Source organism: Lepisma saccharinum, chromosome 1, assembly GCF_977018435.1.
Source record: "Lepisma saccharinum chromosome 1, izLepSacc3.1, whole genome shotgun sequence".
NCBI classification, from domain to species: domain Eukaryota; kingdom Metazoa; phylum Arthropoda; class Insecta; order Zygentoma; family Lepismatidae; genus Lepisma; species Lepisma saccharinum.
In genome coordinates, this window is record NC_139229.1 from 19,137,641 (window position 1) to 19,161,850 (window position 24,210).

The 24,210-nt window shown below is 38.1% G+C and overlaps 1 protein-coding gene across 1 annotated transcript in view; it reads right to left on the bottom strand.

Annotated features, from left to right (window-relative positions):
* The window catches only part of Fife (regulating synaptic membrane exocytosis protein fife), a 428,989-nt gene that overhangs the window by 5,425 nt on the left and 399,354 nt on the right, over window positions 1-24,210 (bottom strand). Inside the window, exons 16-20 of the mRNA XM_083129431.1 lie at window positions 23,606-23,806; window positions 19,388-19,609; window positions 12,280-12,498; window positions 8,105-8,200; window positions 4,498-4,582 (exon numbers count right to left, since the gene is read on the bottom strand). Coding sequence (XP_082985557.1) covers window positions 4,498-4,582; window positions 8,105-8,200; window positions 12,280-12,498; window positions 19,388-19,609; window positions 23,606-23,806 — 823 coding nt within the window. The remainder of the gene's footprint in view (window positions 1-4,497; window positions 4,583-8,104; window positions 8,201-12,279; window positions 12,499-19,387; window positions 19,610-23,605; window positions 23,807-24,210) is intronic.

Sequence of the window (24,210 nt, forward strand, 5' to 3'; positions counted from 1 at the left end):
AAAACCAGAAAACATTAGTGATGGGACTCGATACACTGACCACGTGTCACCCAATCAAAAAGTCTCTCTGGCAGGCAATGGCCCTTAGAGGGCTGTTGCTCTATGAAGTAGTAGTTTGTCCCACATTAGGGCAATGTCTCAAGTTAGATCACATGACTGTACTATACACAAATATGTTTTCACTTCTTAATTTTGTTCAGTACTGAAAGCAAATTTGTGATTTTATATTTGACCGTCAAAATTTGCTTTCCAATTGTACTGAGCCCGTTATTTTACTCAACTTCTATTTGTAAACTGGTTTAATAGAACATTATTCATTTCAATTGTCCCCCCCAAAGGGGTGGTCAGAGAGACCTGATTCCACAGACACTTATCCAGGGATTTTGTTTCATAGAGGGGGTGGAGGGGGTGGGGGTGCTAAATGTAATTTTGATAGGGGGTATAGAACTTAACATCTGTAGCAAGTCTGTGGAATATTGAGCAAGATGAAAGTGTAATATGACTCTACCCCTGCTGTGAACAAACAATTTTTTGGACAAGGGATATACAAATGAATAATGATTAACCTTATATACCCTTATATACATTCCCTGTTTCAATATGCAGTGTCTATAGAGCCGCAGTGGCTCAGTCGGTAACGTGTCTGACTACCATGCCAATGGTCCTAGGTTCGATCCCCGGCCGGTTCAAATCCGGGAACTTTTCTAATGTTGGAAGTGGCCCCAGAAACCACCCAGCGTCGAATGACATGGGTACCTGGGGGAAACGCTGGGGGGTAAAGTGGGTCAGGGGCATGGTGCTGATCACATCACCCCCACTCACGACCGGATCACGAAAGTGATGCCACATGTATCCAACTGTCACTAATAATCCAGTTGTATAAGAATATTTTTATCTTCATCATGAAAAACAATCCCTTCATAGAGACTGTCAAGATGAGGATTGTCACCAGTACGTGGAGAAGGACATGAATGCTTCCAAATAATGCAGGGTCATACGTGTCTAGTGAGCATGATAAGTTCGATGGCTGCTCCATTACAAACCACTTCTGGCACCTTAAAGCATACTTCCCTTTCAGTTCAGAAAATAATTGTTCTTTTTGTTTCCATACTGCACTTTGTTCTTCAACTGTTCCATCTTCTGCAGACTTGCATTCTGGAGGAAGTTAACAGAAATGAAACAAATAAGTCCATTGTCGTCAGAATTTTATCTTCCAAAGCTGATATCCCATTCAAACAGGGTAACCAGAGAGAGTGCCTGAAATACTCCTCAGTGAACTCTTGGGGATAATTTTACATTTTTGTCTTCTTGCTGCAAACCCAAGGCACTTTGGTCAAAGTGTGAAACAATTCTTGCAGCAGAAAATAATTCAAATTTTCACATGGCTTTCTTTCCTAGCTATCTCGAGATTTGAGTAACATTTTCTGCATATTGTACCCCTGCAGCTAGACCATGTGGTGATTTATAGATACACAGACAAAGGCAGGGTGGGACTGAAAATTTCTTCACACACTAGCTGAGACATGACAAACTGGCTCTTTTCAATTGCAAAGAACATTTGCACTGCTGTTGCTTTGTTTGTTTGCTTGAGTTTGTTTTTAAGCTCACTTTATGCACAGAAAGGCTAATCAGGTAGGGTCCCAACTACTATGTGCCTCCACTAGGTATTGAACCTGACACTCTTTGAATACAAGATGACAATGTCCTCACTACTCCATCGAGAAGGCAGCACTGGTGTTGCATATACACAGTTGTTTTTGTCAGACAGACAGCTCTTGAAGTGAAAATTAATATGTGGAAGGATATTTGCTTTGCTCATGGGTATAGCTGAAAGAACGCTCCAAAATGTTCCTACCTGGGAAGATGCTACCCCTCACTTCACAGATAGATGACTCAAACAGGTTATGATAGGTTACAAGAGCTGATGATGAATATCGTATTGCATACTCTCTCTCTCTCTCCTTAGCAGTGGCGTGTGCTGGTTTTAACTAGTGGGTAATCTCCGACACTTGATTCATCCACCCACTCCTGAAGTCTCCCTGCAAATTTACCTCAACATCCATACAGGATTTATGAATATATGTGTGAAAAATTTTACCTTATTGTTGCGACCACTGTCGAATAATTGTTGTGATTGCACTTGCAGTTAATCTACGTTTAGAATTTCAAATGATAAAACAAGAGAATATAATAAATCTATAAGAAAAAACCTGTAACAAACAATATGAAAGGAATGCGGTAGTGAAATAAAAACCTTCAATATTAATTTAAGTGTAAAATTCAAGTTACCCCAGTACCCAGTCACTCGTGCATTCCCGATTTTTGTTTTTATACACGGAAGTTTAAGTTCAAGATCTATGGTACAAGAGATGCTACTGACCTACCTACATTAACTATTTGAAATTTCTCCGGAAAAGATCCCGTTCCAAATATTTTCGCACGCAAATATTGTATTATATCCATTCATTGCCTTTAACTTCAGTGAACACAGCACTAGCACAAATACTAAACCACTAACAGCTAAACAAATATTAAATTCTCGAATCGCTACAACACGCATTCAATTCCCTGCGCCAATCTTCTATTGTGGTTCCTTCCTGCTTGACACAGAATTAAATTCCCTATGGATGTTGAAAAATTCCCTTTCCCAGCTTTATATTCCCTGCGATGCGCGAGGTTCTATAAGTTGGAATCCTTGCGTTTTTTGTTTATATCTTTTACATTCAAACATCTTTTATCATTATGATCATTGTTAATCTAAAGAGGGGGGAAAGTAACTTAAATTACCTAATATATGTGTACATATATATATAATTTATTTCTGATAGCCACCCAGCGTCGAATAACATGGGTACCTGGGGGAAACCCTGGGGGGTAAAGGCGGTCAGGGGCATGATGCTGATCACATCACCCCCACTCATGACCGGATCAAGAAAGTGTGGGGCGTTACCCCCACACCCCTATACGCCTTCATGGCGTGGTGCTAAGCACAGGGGAACACTTTACCTTTTAAAAATTATTCATTTCTGTGAAAGAAGTACTCTCACTGGTTTTGAAGGCTACAAAGAAAGTAATCACGCATTTTAAAATACAAAAATGAAAAAAGTAAGCATATAAATAGTTTAATTACTTCATTAATCGATTGATTAAACTGTTATTTGACGTCGCTTTTCTGCCACTTTTGGCTAATCACTACGAGTGATGATATGACATTGATGAAGGGACATTTACAAAGAACACCCATGCCTAGACCGGTATTCGAACCCTGGAGCTCTGGTGTCGTAGGGAGCTGTGCTAACACTCCGCAATGGAGGTCGGTGTAATAGTTTTTTTTTTTCTTTGACAATATCTGTTGAAATAGCAGAGATCAGGAAGACAGAAGCAAACGTAAAATGAGAATTTTCATAGAATTGGTTCGCAAATGTTGTTCAGATTTCTCTGTTTGTCGCGCATTTTCAGATGTATTTTCTCTTCTTTCCTTTTCAGTTTGTGAACCCAAAACCTGTTTCCTGATAAATTTCCCTGTCGTAAACAACACAGCTCCTACGATACAAAGGCCATCGGGGAAGAATGGCAGAAGAGGGTGCCAGCCAAGGGAACGGCAAAGGCTCTGGGGTGGAGAGTGCGACCGATGGACTCTTTCCAGAAGGAGCTTACCCTTGCCACGGAATAACCGCGCCTGAGAAGCAGTGTTTCCTTCCCCTCCCGTCAAGGGTTTTAAAGGGAGCCGGTGGAATCTCACCCTGACGTCACCAGATTCCACCAGCTGGAGAAAAAGCCTCACGGACATTCCGCGGCAAACGGTTGAAAACATTCGCGCGCTGGAAGCAAAGAAATATGTGATTCAAAGATTGGTTGGAAGAATATTGCGAAGAAATAAAAAAACAACTTTTTAAAAAATTATAGCCGGGTCATCTCCGATTACCTAGGTGACCCAGAGTATACGCCGCTGCTCCTTAGGCCTCACAATATTGAAGATGTCTTTGAGTATTTTTGCTGCTAGTGCATTCCTTTGAAACAAGGAACAAATGTCTCTCATTGTTCCAAAGGTGTTATGCACACAAATGGTGGACAGTGTGGTGGATACAGACAGCCCTGAGATACTTCTCCTGAATTTGAGTCTGGACACCATGAATGTGTCCTTCCATGTTTGCAGGTTCATCGAAGCCAAGATTCACCAAACTGCTCCTACTCAGGCCTGTAGTAAGCAAAATATGCAGTATTCACTTTAGAAACAGCAGTAGAGAGAGACCATAAGCAAAATAACCTTCCGCCTAATGCGATTTCGTTCATCTTTCCCTCCATCTGTTCAACTTGGTCTGTAAGGAAGCATGCTCCACTCTGCCCCTCCCCTCTGCACACAAGTACAGTGTGCAGGACACAAAGTTCTGCACAGGTCCTAGGACTTTTAATCTTTTTCATTTCATAGAGGTACATCTCTAATTGAATATTATAGTTAGAATGTTAGATAAAGTAATACTAGCGTAAGTTGCATACCTCCATTTATCTTCATCATCTGAAGGGCTGCTAGCTGCGACTCCAGAGGGGGCTTCTTGCTTCTTATCTTTCTTGTCTTTCTGCCCTGCGAGCAAATTGAAAGGTTAAATTAATACATGCAAAAACTGATAGCCCAACAACTATGCCGACCCATAGTATCTTCAGTTGAATCTCCTGAATATATGTGGAGATCTGTTTGATGTATAAAGTTTCCTTGGTTTTGTAAATTAGGTTTAGTCTTGTTGTGCCAGTATTCTGTGTTATAGAATTAAAGATTGAGTATCTGAATGTTTTATGGCAATTGACGAATGCAGATTTAAGTATTAATTCACGCCAATGGATGTTATTTGCTTTTTCATACTATGCAAATGTGTGTGCCTGTATATAAAGTTTGTTTTAACACTTCATGAAAATGTTTTTAAAAAATGCAACTATGAATAAAAAGTTAAAATTGCAACAGTGTTCTACACTGTAAATTTCTCTTCAACTTGAGTTTTAGAACTGTAATGTTTGTGTTTTAATTTAATAACATTTGTGTTGTTTGCAAGAAGATACAACTTTATGTAATCACACCAGAAGATATTTATAAAAGCATCACATAAAAAGCTTTCTTAGGTTGCTAAACATGTAAAATAACAAACACATTTTGGAATACATTAGCACGTATACAAACCACATAAATACATAAATATAAGCATCATAACATTGTTCATTTCAAAACTATTTACTATTGTTTACACTTAGTCTTTAAGGAACATAGAGAGGAAAAACTAACAAGTAGTGTGACAAGAAAGGTGTCAAGATTCTGAATAAAAGCACTAGAATAGATATTATATATCTATAAATAGTATGTAATGCAATGTGTACCAATGTTACAAAGTATACGAACTAAAAGATACAACACAAGATAAGCTACATTACATAGAAGCAATGTCTAGCTATTAGTACAAGTATACGAATGCATATATAGCTGAAACAAAATTAAGGCGTCTTACATTTAAATGTAAAATATAATATGTGAAAAGCAGGTTTTATATTTGTGTACATAAAAGACATTGCAATGCAAAGCATTTCATATTTTGTATCTAGTGCTAATTTTTGTGAGTAAGCATTGGTGACTTTACAAAAGCATGTATACATTAATGGATTATGATTTATTTATTCATTGAAAAATTGGACTAACTGTAATAAGTAGAAATAGATTCACAATAAATTATAATTTGGAGACATAATTTGCTCCAACATTCCCTAGACAAATTTTTCAGTGCTGTTGGTTTTAATGGAAATTTCGCAATTAATGCTCTGTTATATACTATTAATTCTACTGAATGGTGAAAAATATTTGAATTTAGAACACTATTGTGGATATTGCATGTATGTGAATTCAGGTAAATGATATTTGATGCATAATTAATGACTGCTACACTGCTAATTGAATATTGTGTTTTGGCAGTTTGAGGAGAAATATAATCGGAAAGAAGCACTTTCTGTGTGTATGGCAGAAAATTTGCTGTACCAACTGTATGCGTTTCATTATAAAAATATTCGTATATGTACCTTTTAATAGCTAGTAATCACATTATTAATATCGTTTGAATCTGAAAGGAAAAACAATCACTCAACAATACTTTCCTTAGCCCAAGATAAGAATATTTCCCTTTGCTAACATCGAAGGTTTCCAGACATCAAACGATTAAATAATGTCAAATCATTGCTTAATATTTTCATAAGAGCCAACATAACCACGAATAAAGAGTGTTCTTACCATGTAATGGAACCTGTCGAGTTACAGTTTGTCCGCTGTACAAAAATTAGAGAGAAGAAGAATTATTAAAAAGTAGAAGAGGTAAAGAGGACAGATGAGACAGATAAAGGCAGAAAGATGGTGCTTCTCGTATGAACATGCACATCGCATGATATTTTCAACGTGTCTTTAGGTACGTGAGAAGAATTTAGTAAGTACCATAGGAGGGTGCAAGGTTCAGAAAAAAAATTAAAATGGTATAATGCTGAGATCAGAATGAAGTTAACATTATATGCATGAAGGTACATTTCAAATAAAAGATGATGATATATTAGTATGTGAAAAAACATGTGCTGTCAAAAAATGTATGCATTAGCATGCTTATTAATTTATTATTGATTAAACATTTGCTTTTGTTTATCTGTTTATGTAACTGTACTTTATTTTTGCAAAGTAAATTTTAGGCATATTTTCTTGGAAATTTCATGCAAATAGCAACAAACCTTCTTTCTTCCTCGTCGTCTGCAAGTGATTAACATTTTGCGCTAACCTAATTTAGCGTAAACATTAACAACCATTACCTTATATAAGAATTTACCTTACGATTAAAACAATACTTTGAATTGTTTTAGCATTCACATATCTTACCTTGCTCCATTTTTCTGCATCAAAGCAATTAACAGAGGTAGACACACAGGACAGGCTAGCCCAAAAGGTTGAGACAGTTTGGATCGGAAATTCAGTTAGAATTTGCAGATAGGCATGAAAAGCCATGTTTCACAGAGACAGACATAACATTTACATGCAGAACACATCAAACAAACAAAATATGCATAAAAATCCGTCAGAATTAAGATGGTAGACAATTTTGCAGAACAAATTTCTGGCATGGGATATAATTCTTACTACTGTACATAAACTTGCACACAGTGATGTTCCATGCTCCAGGCAAACTTCAAAGTGTATTTGTAACTTAAAAATATATATGTCATTCGGTTACAAGTTAATTCCTTCTAACATGCATCTACTGACAACAAAAATACATTTGTACTGAATCATTAGGGCATGTTTTATTTTATCAGCCAGTTATCATCAACAGGATTTCAGCACTTTTACTGAGGGGTAAGACACATTTGTGTTCTTTCAGACATACATTAAGAAAAAGTTTTGCAAGTGAAGTGAATAAATTTCTAAAGTTGCTTTAAAACTTGTACACAGAAAGTACCAAATCACCAATGAAGAATTAATTGACAAATAATTAAGTGTGCATTTGTATAATATTTGTTCTCCCTTGAATTTATATGTTGCAAATAATTTGGCATGATCTGAAAATCGTTCAACATTGAAACAAATGAGTAATGTAAATGTAATAAACTGTAAGTTCAAATAATTTCACTTTTTAGATGAAGTACAATATAATTGTTATGAAATGAAAAGTGTTAATTTTATTTATAATGTAATATATATTAGGATGCAGTTACTTAATAATATTTATTTAATCGACCACTGAAACTATTTTCTACCATAGAATAAAACTACATCATCTTTTTTTTTACAACCATGCATCTGTAATACTAATTTCAAAATGTGTCATATAAACATTTTAAATAATATTGTAACTATCAGCCACCCAAGAATTGTCAAATTATAAACTATGCATGTTTTTATGTAAACTTTTCTAGCACACATTACTTGAAGAATACTTGGTTTACTTCTAAAATGATTTTTTTTTTTTTTTTTGCAAGCTTCAGTTTTATTTTCTATGCGCATCAATTCATTTGGAAGCTTGTACAGTTGGATGTAACTACTCTAAATAAGCAATTTGTTCTACTAAATGTTCTGTACAGTTCAAATTTTACTTACAGTCGAAACCATATACAGGAAGGAGCCCATCTCTACTTCCCGTTCGTTGAGGCCTTGGCTTACTGACAATATAACAGAGGTTGTCAGCACTCGCCCCTGGTAGGAAGAAAACAAAATTCGTAACCAGGCCGCAAAGGCCTCCATTTTGCCTGGATACAAGTTGGCCACATCCATCTTTAACTTTACAATTTCACTTGTAAAGATGTCTATCACATGGGTTTCATATTTTGGACTTGGATTTTATCTCCATTCAAATATTGGTATATCTCCTAAATTCCAGATTAACTTCGAATGTGAAGAAATTATATGTACATGTAATAAGTTAAGCATGTAACTGGTTATTAGATATTATTTGTTACATAAAATATCTTTAAATTTTTTCTAAACTGGAAAATTAATACTGTGAAATGGGTGTGCAGATTTTACTTGTTTCATCCTTACTCTAGCACAAGAAATACAATGTTTATTAAATTAGGAACAAATAATTGCAAACAAATAATCAGACACAATATAAATGGTAAAGAAGAACATTAAACATAATTGAAATAATTGAACATTTCATTGAAGACATGCTACAAACAACACACAGATGGAAGTGGTAATATATGCCTTGACATTAATGAATGTGAAATATCAAACATGCTACAAACACCAAATGTGAAAGAAGATATTTGAGCAATTGCACAGAGGAGATAGAATTTTTAGTGGACAGAGATAGGAAAGAATTTAGTAAATATTAAATTCAACTTATCCTGCAGTTGTTATATCCTGAAACTTCTTCTTAACAAATATTCCATTTTTATACTTACGATAATAATGAACATAAACTAATGATAATTCTGTTTGTGACAATGTACAATGTAATTTGTGAGAAAGGTTTGAGAAAAATACATATTGCGTTGGGCAATATAGTAGCACTGAGATTTTCAGTATGAAATATTGAAGAATATTATTAAAAGTTAAAATGAACAGAAACATCATTAAAAGTAAACGTTAATCTAACATTAACATTTCTTTTTAATACACGATACCTCTCAAGTTAACCTCTGTGTATATTGTAATAACAATGAAACTGGAAGTTGATTTCTTACAGTATCATAAAGAAACCAATAATAGTAATATCTTATAAAATTTTTAAATATAACATAAATTAGATCCCAAACCTAATTTGAAAGCTGCTAATTATTCATAATAATTGCTTACAAGAAACATTAAATGCATATATAAAGTACATGTATGGAGGATATACATCACTACATACACACGTACACCAGGGCCATAGTCAGGATCTAAGAGTTGGGTGGGTGTCTATTTTTTTGGACTGGGCAAACTGCTGACTTAGGGTGTGGATTCCCCACCCCAAACCTCTCTCTAGCTAGGTCCTTGACACACATACAAAAGCACACAAGCTTCAAAAGTATGAAAGATATCTGGTATTTTATGAAATACATTACAACGAAGCAAGCTGTTGGATTAACTAAAACTACTCTTTTTTCATGAATACTGTCGACCAGTAGTGGTTATTGGATGACAAAACTAGAGGACAAGGAAAGTTTACTTTCTCTTACAAGGAAGGTTATCTAAGTGTCCCCCTCCGATTTCCATGAAACTTGGCAGGTGTATAAAGGGGCCCAAAGGAAGAAATGCGTGTTTTTATGTTTCGGCTAAAAAACTGTTCTAGGGGGCAAACCCCCCTCAAATGTCAAGATGAGGACAAATTGAAGTGGGGATCTGACCCCTGTGCCCCCCTCCGAGTTCCATGAAACTTGGCAGGTGTATAAAGGGGCCCAAAGGAAGAAATGCGTGTTTTTATGTTTTGGCTAAAAAACTGTTCTAGGGGGCAAACCCCCCTCAAATGTCAAGATGAGGACAAATTGAAGTGGGGATCTGACCCCTGTGCCACCCTCCGATTTCCATGAAACTTGGCAGGTGTATAAAGGGGCCCAAAGGAAGAAATGCGTGTTTTTAAGTTTTTTTTTAAAAAAAAACTGTTCTAGGGGGTAAACCCCCCTCAAATGTCAAGATGAGGACAAATTGAAGTGGGGATCTGACCCCTGTGCCCCCCTCCGATTTCCATGAAACTTGGCAGGTGTATAAAGGGGCCCAAAGGAAGAAATGCGTGTTTTTATGTTTCGGCTAAAAAACTGTTCTAGGGGGCAAACCCCCCTCAAATGTCAAGATGAGGACAAATTGAAGTGGAGATCTGACCCCTGTGTCCCCCTCCGATTTCCATGAAACTTGGCAGGTGTATAAAGGGGCCCAAAGGAAGAAATGCGTGTTTTTATGTTTCGGCTAAAAAACTGTTCTAGGGGGCAAACCCCCCTCAAATGTCAGGATGAGGACAAATTGAAGTGGGGATCTGACCCCTGTGCCCCCCTCCGATTTCCATGAAACTTGGCAGGTGTATAAAGGGGCCCAAAGGAAGAAATGCAAGTTTTTATGTTTTGGCTAAAAAACGGTTCTAGGGGGCAAACCCCCCTCAAATGTCAAGATGAGGATAAATTGAAGTGGGGATCTGACCCCTGTGTCCCTCTCCGATTTCCATGAAATTTGGCAGGTGTATAGAGGGACCCTATGCCCCTGTTTCTTCCTATGCCATATTTACATGGTTTCGGGGTCAGATCCCCACTTTAATTTGTCGTCATCTTGACATTTGAGGTGTGGGGGGGGTTTCCCCCTAAAACAGTTTTTTAGCCGGAAAAAAAAACACGTATTTCTTCCTTGGGCCCCTCTATACAACTGCCAAGTTTCATGGAAATCGGAGGGGGACACTTAGATAACCTCCCTTGTTAGTAGTGAATCCTTAGTATTAAGAGGACATAGTGTGGGGGCAAAAATGGCAAAAAGTAGGGGGTAGGGCAAGTGCCCCCATACGAACCCCCCCCTAATCACTGCCACTGCTGTAGACTTTATTTAAGAAACAGTAATCAATATTTTCCTATTATTATTATGATAATTGGAGAAATTCTTCACAAATATGAAGAGTGGTTTATAATAATAATATGCTTCACATTGAAGAAGAGGTTTTCTTGGGATATCAACCAGGTGATTTCTGGATAGGCTTCCAAGCTTTTGAGAGCTAACGTCACTCTCATCTTCGGCGATCACACTTCAATCTCTGAAGATGAGAGTGACATTAGCTCTCAAAAGCTTGGAAGCCTATCCAGAAAAAAATCTGGTTGATATCCAGGGAAAACCTCTTCATCATTCGCTGCCAGGAAAGCTTCAAGAATTATTTGAAGGGCTTGGGTGAAAAACATGGTAACTGACATTTCGGTCTTTTCAGAGTTCATTAAGAAAAAAGGTTATTAGAAACTATAATGTAGGTAAATTGTTTTCGTGTTCTGTTTACCAATTTCAGAAGGCTTTGCTGAGTCCAATGCAAATTGCAGACATGGCAATTTCACTCAAAATTTGAAGGATGGCACATTTTAACTCAAGAATGACCAAAATGTCACTTACCATGTTTTACACCTGAGACCTTCATTTAATAACTCATTTTGTTTGATACATGTGCAATATATATTTTTTTCTTGTTAGAAGAACTCTACAATTTTCGTTTATCTTGATAGAGCAAGAAATAAGTTTGAATTTCTTTGAGAATAATAAAGAATATCTCCAGCATTATATATATGACAACAATTTGAGAGTGGAATATGCTTTTGGTTGGAGAGTGGTACTTGCTTCCAGTACTCGAAGTGAAGGGGGGGAGGAGGCATGAGGGGGACATCTCCCCAGAAAATTTGCATAAAGTATCCTTCATCTGGGATAATTTGTGCAAGCATCTCCCATCTGCTCCATTGTCTCCATGTTGAATCATGAAAGCATCCTCTAACCTATCCTAACTTGACCAAGCATCCCCCAGCTAGAAATTTCCACCACACATTTCCACTGATATGTAGAAAGATTTAGTTTTACGTTATGAACAAGTTGTTCCTTTTCAGGTCTCAATTACCTAGTCTACATTAGATAAGTATACTTATAAAATTTATAATAATAAATTAATACAATATTACTGATATCAGACTAATGCAAAATAATGAATTAATTTTTACAAGTACATATCATGTCCTACCATTTTACAGAAAAAAATAACTCTGCAAGAAAGCAATTTAAAGATTCAAACATTTCACACACAAATAATAAAAGTACTTTCAATTAAAACTGATAATTACATTGTGCAAGTTTCCCAATCGGACTTTCTGCCACAGTATACTTACTGCGATGAGATCTTTTTTCAGTGAAGGAACGTGAAAGGGTATTGGTTAATTCTCCTTTTAAACTTTTGATGATTTCGTCTCTATCTAGTTCTTGTACTATGCTATTCCTTTTGCCTCTAGAACTAGAGCTCCTACGACGTTCTTGGTTGAAATCTGGAGGAAGTAACATCTCATCTGGAAACAAGCAATGTTGACTGTTAGAATGCAAGAAAGATAACAATAAGATAAATCACATGATTAGCACATACATGTAGAAAGTTTGTATACAGTTATGCCTGAATCACATGAGGATAGATTTCCTCCTGGATTTTCCAGTTTGACTTGGACTAGTTGTGTGGTACTGGCTCACCTACTAGTTTTTACCTCACATGACACTTGTTACCGCACTTGTCAGTATACTTTTGTTTCCGCAAGGCATTGTGCAGAGAAGACAAGCTAAAAGGATGGAACGATTTGAAGAACATTGTAGTAGAATGGCTGCTGCTGTTATTAAAAATTGAAATTAAAAGAAAAGCATGGGCTATAAATTGGCTCGAAAGAAAATATGGTAATTAATGTGCACTCAACAAGCTTTTCAATGGACTCAGGTATGTACACAGCGCGGCAATTTGAAATAGAGACTATTTTTTTTTTCGATAGGTGGCACCACTGTGCAAGCGTTCTGTGGTGCGAACAAGTAACGGGTTTCTCACGATCAATCGACACAGAGCTCGTTGACCTTGAGTGACATTGCTGCTTGTGGTGTTTTTGAAAGTGTGCATGTGTCGTGATTTCAAAATGGAACAAAGAGTAAACATCAAAATTTGTTTGCTCTTGGGTAAAACTGCTGCGGAAATGTTTCACGTGTTATAGCAAGTCTATAGGGACAATTGTTTATCCTGTACGCATGTATTTAAATGGCTCAGGCATTTTAGTGAAGGACAGGAGCCAATTGAACACGACGAGCATCCAGGTGTAGCAGGGATGGTGAGAACACCAAAATTGGTTGAGAAAGTGAGGACAATCATTACTGAAGACTGAAATTTCAGAGAGACTGTTACTGCTGCATTTTATCTTGAGGTACTGAAACATTTGATGCAAGGAATAACACGTGTGAGACCCGAGTATCAGGATGATGGCAACTGGCATCTGCTTCATGACGGTGCCCCAAGTTACATGACTGTGATTGCGAAGAACTTTTAGGGCCTAAATCGACTTTGTGTGTTGTCACATCCTGCCTACTCATCGGATCTGGCTCTGTGTGATTATTTTTTATTTCCTAAACCAAAATCTGCACTGAAAGGTTCCTACTTTTATGATGTACCATCAATCAAGAAGGCTACGACATGGATTTTAAAAAGCGTTACACAAAACGAATTCCAGCAATCCTTCCATGCACTGGTAGGCATTGCACTATGATGTGTGGATGCAGGAGGGTCCTACTTTGAATGATCCAAGGTAAGTGACTTTCTATGAAGACGTTTATTTTTTACATCACCAGTCTCGATTTCAAATTGCCGCACTGTGTATATTCATGCATAAAATTCACAGGAAAAAAATTATTGTTCAGCTAAATATGTCAAACATTTAATACACAGGCAATAATGATTTTCATTATTAACTAATCACATTTGTCGTACAAGTGTCATCACTTTGGATAAATTCCTAAATTTTAATGAACACGAATAAACATAATTTTATGTTACTTTTTCCTTCATCGAGCAGCAAACAAAGACAACCAACACTTGGAAACCACAGACAAAAACTCTCAGAATATCTTCACATGGCCAAACATTTGCTCTTATTGGCTCTTCCAAAGAAACTAGCAGAGAATGGGTATTGTAATTAGAACATGGTCTAGTCATCAAAACCAGTCTAGCAGCCAGCGAGGTAGCCAGCCCAGTGCCAACTAGAGCATTCCTACCAAAAATCCAGTTCCGTGTGATTCAGCCTTTAGACAGATGGAATTTTTAAAATCATGCCATACTAAAATCAGATCCATTCAGAATTTCTAGGTGAGAGAATGTAAGTAAATTTTTTTCGGGTGAACAAAAAATGTATTTAGCTCATTATTACAATAGTGGAACTGTTCTTGCAAACATGAAGCTGAAATTGATATACAGCTTTTAAGATGATGATGATATTCACTACTGCAAGGATATACAAGCTAGGTTCTGTAATGTTCCATAAATAACTACTCAACGTTTTCTTCTTTTTACTTTAATTTTAAATTCTGCCACAAGATTGCACCATTGGTTCACATTATAATCAAACGATCTAACTAGATATCATAAGCATGGGCAATAGAAGCAGGTAGCAGACAATTGGAGTTCATAGTCATATATTTGTGGTAGTATGAAGACTGGGGTAAGTCATGGACAGACAGTGTGACTTCTCACACCTGCATGATTTAATTTTGTCTTCACACTATTTAATGTATCCACAATACATCATCATCATTCTTTGCCATTTTCTGCCTCTGGCTGGGTTGGCATAGAAGTCAAGCCTCTCCATTTTATCCTGGTCTTCCACCACTCCTCTCCTCTCTTTCCATGGTGTTCCAATCCTGTCCTCTTCTCCTAACACTCTCCGCTATCTGCTCTTTCCACGGACATCTTGGTCTCCCCCTTGGCCTTATTCCCACTCCTTGTGCATGGTAAGCTCTTACTGGTAGTCTTTCTGCATCCATTCCCTTCATGTGTCCGAACCACCTCATCTGTGCCTGATCTATCCTGTCCTGAAGCTTCACCACACCCACTGTCTGTGGGATCTCCTCATTCCTTATTCTATCCCTTCTAGTCTTCCCCAATATACTCCTTAATAATTTCATCTCCACTGCCTGCATCTTTCTTTTGTCTCTCTCTCTGTCATTGTCCAAGTCTGCTCCATATGAAATTATTGGCACATAGTATGTGTTGAATATTACCTCCTTGCATTTCATAGGTACATCCCTGTTCCATATTAATCTTCGAACACTTTGATATAGTCCACCACCCATTTGTCCTCTTCTGTTTACCTCCTCATCTATTCTTCCACTTCTCTCAATTATGCTTCCTAGATATTTAAAGCTCTCCACTACCCTCAACTCTTCCGTGTCCATCTTTATTCTTGGTTCATTTCTGGATCTATTTCTTGTTATTAGCACCTCGCTCTTTTCTGCATTGAATTTCATTCCTGCTCTCCTCATTTTCTCATTCCAACTATCAAGCTGTCTCTGTACTTCTTCTTCCCTGTTCCTCCATATTACTAAGTCACCAGCAAACAACAGGGCCTTCATCTCTTTCTATCCTATCTTCTTCCACACCTCTCTGTTACTTGCATCCATTGTAATTATGAAGAGCAGTGGGGAAAGAGTACTTCCCTGTTTTAGTCCATTACTTATACTGAACCACTCCATTCTTCCCACTGGTGTCTTCACACAGTTCTGGTTGGCCTTGTATGTGCTCTGCACTCTACACACTATCTCTCCCACAATACAGAGGTCCCTATTTAGGTCAGTTCTTGAAATTCCCTACAGATGGTGTTCATTGTACCTCTCCTGGCTCCAGTTATGCAAGTCTTTCCTTCTTCCTTTCAGGCCCGTAGCTAGAACTGATCTCCAGGGGGGGGGGGGGGGGGGGGGCTCATGGGTTATCAGGGAGGCTTTGTAAACCAAATCCATTTTTTAAAAAAAGAGCCCCCTGGCCCCTGCCTGGCTACGGGCCTGCTTCCTTTCCCTGGGTATGTTTTTGTACAGAGTGAATCGTTACACACTACTGTTTCGTTTATTTCTTTCCCTGGATGTGTTCGTTCAGCTTGATAGTACCAGAGAAAAGCTTACTGCTGGTACAATACCTCTAAGACTTCAGGCAAAGAACTGGACACACTTTCCCATGCATGCCCCAGCTTCTGAGAAGAAAAACCCAGCAAAGATTTATCTTGTGTGTTACTAGTGAAAAAAAGTGGCATGACATGTTCTTGAATCTTTTAAGTTGTACCACACATAAACACCATTTTGAGATGTAAGAATACACGTTTTTCTTGAAAAATGCAAACTATGGTGTCAGTGGCGAAGCGTCCTATGAGGCACGGAGGCCGGGCCTACCCTAATATATTTGTCTATAACGGATTATTTTATTACTTATAAATTTCATTAAACGACGCTTAATAAAAGAAAACTGAAATTCTTGGTCTTCCGATAATTACCGCAAGTTTGCAACCCTGCCTGGAACCGTATCTGAGCATTCAGTGAGGCCCGCCCGAGAGTGCCTCAGCTGGTCCCATAACAACCTATGTGATTCGTGCGGGAAAGCATAATTTCAGGGGTGCGTTCGCCTGTAATGTAACCTGAGAGGCTGGCCTCTTTTCTCTCTCTCACCCCCTCTCCCTGACTTCCGAAGAGTGCCGATCGTGTACGAGCGCGTGACGAAGCAGGCAGTGGACGTACAGAGCTTGTTGAAGCAGTGTTTCCATGGAAGATTCAGAGCTGTGCCGGGAGCGGAGCACACCAGCTGCTAACATGTAGCGAAAATCTGTTGCTAACACCTCTAAGCCTGGCCTCCTAACCTATCAAAGTAGGCATTATTAGAATTCTAACTGCAAATAATGCATGCAAGTTGGTTACCAGTGTTAAGTTTGGTGCTTTCAGCTCTTTTCAGAAACCGCTTTTCGCGAAGTGTTAGCTGCTGGATGTGCCCCACACCAATCTCGATTCAGAGAGGGAAAGTATTTTATTTCTTTGAGGAAAGGGATATTGAGACGAAATTTCCTTTCATGATTAGTGACATAACTGAAAACGCGCTACTTTTAAAATGGGGCAAAGTACGTACAATGCAAACGTATAGAGAAAATCCATGTAACTGAAATTTTCTGGTCGGTGTGTTACACAGTCCGTGTTCTCATTTAGCATTTCATCATTTTCTAAATCATATTATATTTTTTTTAAAAAAGTCGCCTGTTGAAGAAGAATTATATGCAGAAAAAAGTTAAAAAGAAATAATTGATTGATAGATTTAGTTTATTTTACTCGCCTTTATTTTCTAGGGGCTATATTTTAACATACTACTGTTAACAAAAATCACATCTCCCCCCCCCCCCCCAAGCCCTGCTCCGTCCTGTGCCTACCCTTCCAGAGACAGCACGCTTCGCCACTATATGGTGTCAATATAATCAGTAGTCGTATTCTACTAGGTATTATGTGTAGCCAGTCCCGCAGTGTGGCTGTGCTGTCTAAGGTGTCAGGCTTTGGGTTCCTGCTATGGGACGCGAACAGGTTCAAGTCTCCTGGGAAAAGTATAACAACTTTTATCCTGAGATTTCGGCCTGTGTATGGAACTAGTTGCCACCCATCCTTGTGAGGAAATTGGGGAGCTACAAATGAGTAGTGTAACCTGGTCACGGAAACCTACAAAAATGACTGGCGGTTCGTTTGTGCTGACCACATGTTACCCCGTAACTGGTTAGATGGGACTCAGGCTGACAGTTGGTAGGTAAGTAGGCCCTGGCCCTCATGGGCTGTTGCACCATGGATTAATATTATTATTATGTGTAGCTGAATGGTTAGCATGATTGCCTTGGGGCAGTCCGAGATCCAATCCCTGGGATGCGCTCCAAAATTTTGTTGCTGACCAGGCATTATTAGAATTCGGGAACTAAGTGAAAGCAATGCTAGCATACACTCGTCTAGAAAGCCAGCATAAACAGCAGATGGGACTAAATGTGCTGATAATGTATCATCCAATGAAAAGCCATTGGCAGACCCTTGGCCCTCAAAGGGCCATTGCACCATGGAGTTAGTTTAGTTTAGTTATATTATGTGGAGTATGGTAGAAAGTGCCTAATGCTGACATTTAAATCAGTGTCAAAGGAAGATGTTTGTAGTGAAAATTTGTAGGCAAATGGGTTTATACTTCATCCCAATATATGTCTGGTATCTACAACTTATGGACAACCATGACAAATAGCCTGTAAAGTCATGCCTTGAAGACTAACACTAATTCACATGAAATGTTGCTTAGTTTTATTTAAGTTATTATTGCTTAAAACTGTTATAAATACAGCAGGAGTAAGTTGTATGCAAAAGTCTCCATTATCAGTACAGCTTATTGGTACTTACTTCCTTGTAATTCATGTTCCATTTGCTGGGAGAGAATGTAACATATTATGAAAGTTACTCACAACAATGTTATTCCTAACAACCTCAATTAAAATTTTAGGATCAAAACAAGAGAAAAGATGCTAGCAATGAAGAAACCTCAGGAAATTCATCCATGATTTAAACCCACCTATGTACTGCACTGATTAAAGTGACTACACTTTACACAGGATGAGTCAAAAGTCAGTTTACATAGGGATTTATAGTATATCTTCAATGTTTGCACCTTGAACATTAATGCATTTGTGCACACAATGTTTCCAGTTCTCCAGAACATTTTGCAGAACATCCGGCATAATCACGTCTGCACATTGCAAATGCATTCCATTCCTTCAGATTCTGGATGTTCTGAATCTTAACTGAGTAGACAAGTGCATTTAAATGACCCCCAAGGGACAAAATCCATTGGTCTGGAGACCACTGTGGCCACTGAATGAGACCACGGCGACCGATCCATGCACCATGACTTTCAACCATTAAAGGACAATTAACAAGACAAGGAAAACTTCCTACGTAACCTGACTTTTGACTCACCCTGTACTTTAGTCAAACATATTCCTGTATCACTTTTAATGTTGAAATTGTGATTTGCCACAAGCACAACATTATCAAGTACTTAAAAAGCAAATAATAGCAATAATACCAATATTACAGTTGTTAACAATTTGTTTTTTATTAAACGTCTACTTGTTTCTAGAATTATCAGTTGATTTAAATGCAATTAAAATGTGGAAGACATTGTTTACCAAATAATACGCCACATTTTTGTAGTATTATTTTGTAGTAATACAAGACGATCTGTAGACGGATGCATACAGGTAGCATTACGCACTTTTATTAGTAAGCAGTCTGCCGTGGGAGGCCAGATGGCTGAGAAACTTAATATTAACATACAGGAAACTGACATTGTCTAGAATGGAAATTTGATCAAGTCCAGACATTAAATATTACCTTTCTCTGCATTTTGTCCTGACTGGAACGAACTTCTTCTGGAGCCTGGTTGAGATCTGGAGAAGTTCTTGTCCAATTGATATGTCTCCACTTCGAGAGTCTCTGATTGGCTGGAACCCCTTCTGGAGCCACCCCCTGCTGCTGTATATGCATGGTCAGGATGAAGCAACCCAGATTCCACACTGGACGACTGGGAGACGTTGCTTCCCTCTTCCTTGTCATCTGCAACAAGCATTTTAAATGTATTAACAAATGCAGCCATCAGTGTAAATAAATAGGGCTGAGCCAATATCGATGCTGATGTATCACTATCAAAAAGTATTGGTTGAAATTTATTTACCAAAACCAGCCAATACTTTTCCGGGATTTAGGTCTTTCATGAGCTCCACGAAAATGCAATCCCAAGTAACCAAAAGTGGTTGGCCCACCATACTGAAAATGGTTGGCCAACGGTTGGCCCACCATACTGAAAATGGTTGGCCAACGGTTGGCCCAATGCAACAACATACCATTGGCTAATGGTAATTTTGGCCGTGGTTCCAACGTTGGGCCAACATCTGGTTTTTACATTGGGTCAACGTGTGGTTTTTACATTGGGCAAACGCATGTTTTTATGTTTGGCCAACATATGGTTTTACATTTGCCCAACGTATGGTTTTACGTTTGCCCAACATACTGAAAAGTAAAGACTGGATAGGTTTGTTTTCTGATCACATAATTTATTGTGAGGCCAAATGTAAACAATAGTTCAAATTATTTATGAAAATAAAAAAATACATTGCACTTTCTTAGTCACATGGTATCTTTGTTTTCAAGGCACCATATACCTTCAAGTGGTAGCACAAAAACCTTCTAAAGTTTACTTAGTTTCCCCCCTTTCATGGAATTTAGTCTGCACATAACATTGTTTAACCACCTTCACAATCAGTGGCGATCCCTCCATGGAACAGAGGGAACAGGCTCTTCCCTCCTACTTATCACCTATTGAAGCTATTTAAATTATCTATATTAACATAATAAGAACACTTCTTTCTCCCGTAATCAACATTTCCAAAAGTAACGTCGAAGAATAACTTTCACCGTGACTGGGCGTTTGTTTACTTCACCTACCCTCGTCATTCCACCCTCTACGGCCTGATGCAGAGTATTTCCGACCACGCGCGAAGGTAAACGATCCTCATGGTCCCACTTCCCACCACGGAAGCTGAACTCTCTAGCTGTTCCCTGCAAGAGACATAGTGAATTCCTTTTCCTTCGAATTTTTGCTCTGTGCTAAAGTTTAATTGCGTCGTAGTGATAGTTTTGAGTGTAGTAAGTCCATAGTTTCCTAATCTCATTGCAAAATTGTGTCTGTCATTCATAACGAACTGGAAAAATCTTCTACAGTCTAAGCGTCTGCTAAATGCCTTGGCTAAATGCTGCGAAATAGCTTCCGAGGAAACAGCTCGCATCCACCTGTCCCACCAGCCCCAAGCCAAGACATGCAGCAGCAGGACAAGAAAGCGAATGTTGCGAGCGTAGGGTTGCGAATGATGTATGATCAACCGGCTGAAGACGAAGGTTTTTAGTTAATTGAACTTTACATGAAACCAACACCTACCTGGATTAAAAACTAAAACGAAATCGTACACAAGGCATTTTCAAACAAGTTACTACAACTCTGTAAAATGATTAACTGGATACTCTTCCAGTGTGCACATTATTGTTGTCCTTGTTTGTTCCTGAGAAGCGAGTTTGGAACAGTTCGGGTTTTGTCACAATTTCTAAAGATCTAGCGGACGTCATGAAAAAACTCGGTCATCTGAATGTCATTATTGCATTGAATTACAATTCAACAACTCTACAAAAAATGTCAATTTAATCTACAAATAGAGAGATGAAACAGGTTTCGACAAAACAATTTTTTCCTCTGATCACTCATAAATTGCTTTCATTAATTTTTTCTTTGTTGTGGATCAACAATTTTGTTTTTAATGTTTTCTTTATATTACATTGTATATCATATTTGCTTTAACAATGTTATTGTCATAATTTTAACGTGCTTCATGTATGTCACTTCTGAAAATTTGTAACATATGTATCGTATATTTATTTGGTTCATTTCAGTAAGGGTTGAATTTTACTTGGTCTACTGTATTACATTACGACAGGTATGGGAGGCAGGAGGGGGGGGGGGGGCAAGTGCAGGTCACCTGTTCCTCTGCCTGATTTAGCACCGCATGCCACTGTTCACAATAATACCTGTAAGAATGTTCTTGTTCTACTACAGCTAAAGAGACAAACAATAAGCAATTACCAACACATCTTTCATCCATGGCAGCTGACAAAGGACTGGTGAGTGACTGCAAGTTAAAAATAGCTCTACTTTCATTAAAAATATATTACATTTCCAGTATGTGCTGTGACTGAAATATTCAAAAAGAAACACTGTTACATATTACCTATTTTACACTCTAGAATTTCCAGCATTCTCCTGAAAGTTGTCTTAGCATTAAAAAGTTGTTTCTAAAACTAATTTTGACTCACGTTTCTATGGTTGGGCAAATGTTGGCAACCACCGTCGGGCGAATGTAAGACCAACGTCAATTTGCCAACCAGCGTAAAGCAAACCTTTCCCACGTAAAAACTGACATTGGCCCAACGGTGGTGGTTACTTGGGATGCGGCACTTTCACAAAGTCTAATTTTTCTGGAAATTATGCAAAATTCCAAGTTTCTTTTTATTCTACACCAGTTTTTTGTGAAAAACTTAATTTTAATTTGATATTCAGTAATTCTTGAATATTTTAAAGCAAAAACCTTGGTAAATTGATCCACATAATAAATGTGGAATACTTACATAAAAATATTAATCAATATTTTGAACAACTTTCAATTATTACAATTTTCAAGTATCGGTATCAGTAGGTATTGGTGAGAGTATTGGTATCGGTTCAAAGTGGTATTGGCTCAGCCCTACAGATAAACTTAACAACCAAACATATCACCACTGTTGAAGTATAAATTTAGGACATTCAATATCTCCTCACATATTTCTGTTGTGTATAAATATAAATGATCCCCGGCCGGTTCAAATCCGGGAACTTTTCTAACGGTGGAAGCGGCCCCGGTGCCCACCCAGCGTCGAATAACATGGGTGCCTGGGGGAAACCCTGGGGGGTAAAGGCGGTCAGAGGCGTGATGCTGATCACATCAACCCCACTCACGACCAGATCAAGAAAGTGTGGGGTGTTACCCCCACACCCCCTATACGCCTTCATGGTGCGGTGCTATGCACAGGGGAACACTTTACCTTTTATCTTTATAAATTATTTTACTCTTTGCTTTAAGGTAAAGTAAATCTTAAAGTACAGTTTCAGAACAGCTACACTGCATATACACCTGTTTTTATTTTCATTGGATTAACAGATATACTTAGATAATCATGATGCTGAGTATGAATGGTGATAGATGAAATTGATGAAGGGACGCTCACCAACACACACGAACAGGAGAACACCAACACAAGACAATACTAGCTGTGGGTCGAGATGCGAAAATCTAGTCAGCCTGTAACAATACAATTTTCAGAATGTACTACATTGAAGAGAGGTTGATGGTTGAGTTTCTCCTGTAAAAGATCACCCCTTTACCCTACTTCATACTTATTGGGTTCATGAATACTCTACACGTCCAGCAAATTATATCAGGATGAATTCAACTAAAATTGTTAACAACAAAATAGCAGAATATAGAAATGAACATTTTGCTCGCTAGATCGTTAGTGAATAAACTATTGTTGATTACCACAATATCAATAGATTAATGTGAAACACAATTGTTTGACTCCAAGAAATAAGCAAATACATCATTTGCATTATTATCTAATCATGGAGCTATCTTTCTTCCATAGATAAGAACAACAAGCCTTAATAAAATCATGAGTGTAACTTTATTTACACTGTAACTGTGACAACTAAAAAAAAATAGCAAAACTGAGAAAGGAAGGAATGCCACTTCTGGATATATTTGTTCAGTTGGTGTTTTAAGTCCACTTTATGCACAGTAGGGCTAATCGGGACTGGACCTACAGTGTAAAGTGGGATCTGAACCACTATGTGTCTCCACCGGGAATCGACCCGGGACCCCTTGATTGCAAGGCGACGATGCTACCGCTGCGCTATCAGGATGCCTAGGATATATTTGTTGAACTCACTGCAATAGTAATAGTAGTAATTACCTGAGAAAGATCGTTGCTGTGCAAATTCTCCTCTTCGGAGCAATCTTTGAGCTATTTCTTGTGCATGTGTTGTTTGGTTGGCTATGGAACCCCTGGGGGATACGTTAGGAGACTTTCCTCGCAACTGCTTTGGATCCTCAATCCTATACCAGACAGGTCGATCATCCAGGAATGCTTTTTGCAGTTCGATTGTACATTCACCTGAAATGCAATTTATGATTCTTTTAAAAAAAAATAGGCATGCACTACTCTTTACAGTCTGATACAACATTAAAATTTGACACCAAATTATGTGTGTACATGTGTGGTGCCTGAAACATTTGAAGGGTTGGGGGGTGGGGGGTGGGGGGGCAGGTAAACCAACTTGCCAAACTCCAGGTAAGTGAACTTTTAATTGCAAAACGTTACTCAATATGTAAATGAAAAGGTACAAAAAACATATGCTTTGATGAACGTAAGTGTCTAGTGTATGAAAGAAAAAAAACAACATGTTGTAATGCCCAGCACAGCAATCAACATGGCTGGAAATGACACCACTATCTCACTCACAACAGAAAATTGACTTACTTGGTTTTTCCCCCTGACCCTTCATTCTAAAAAGTGGC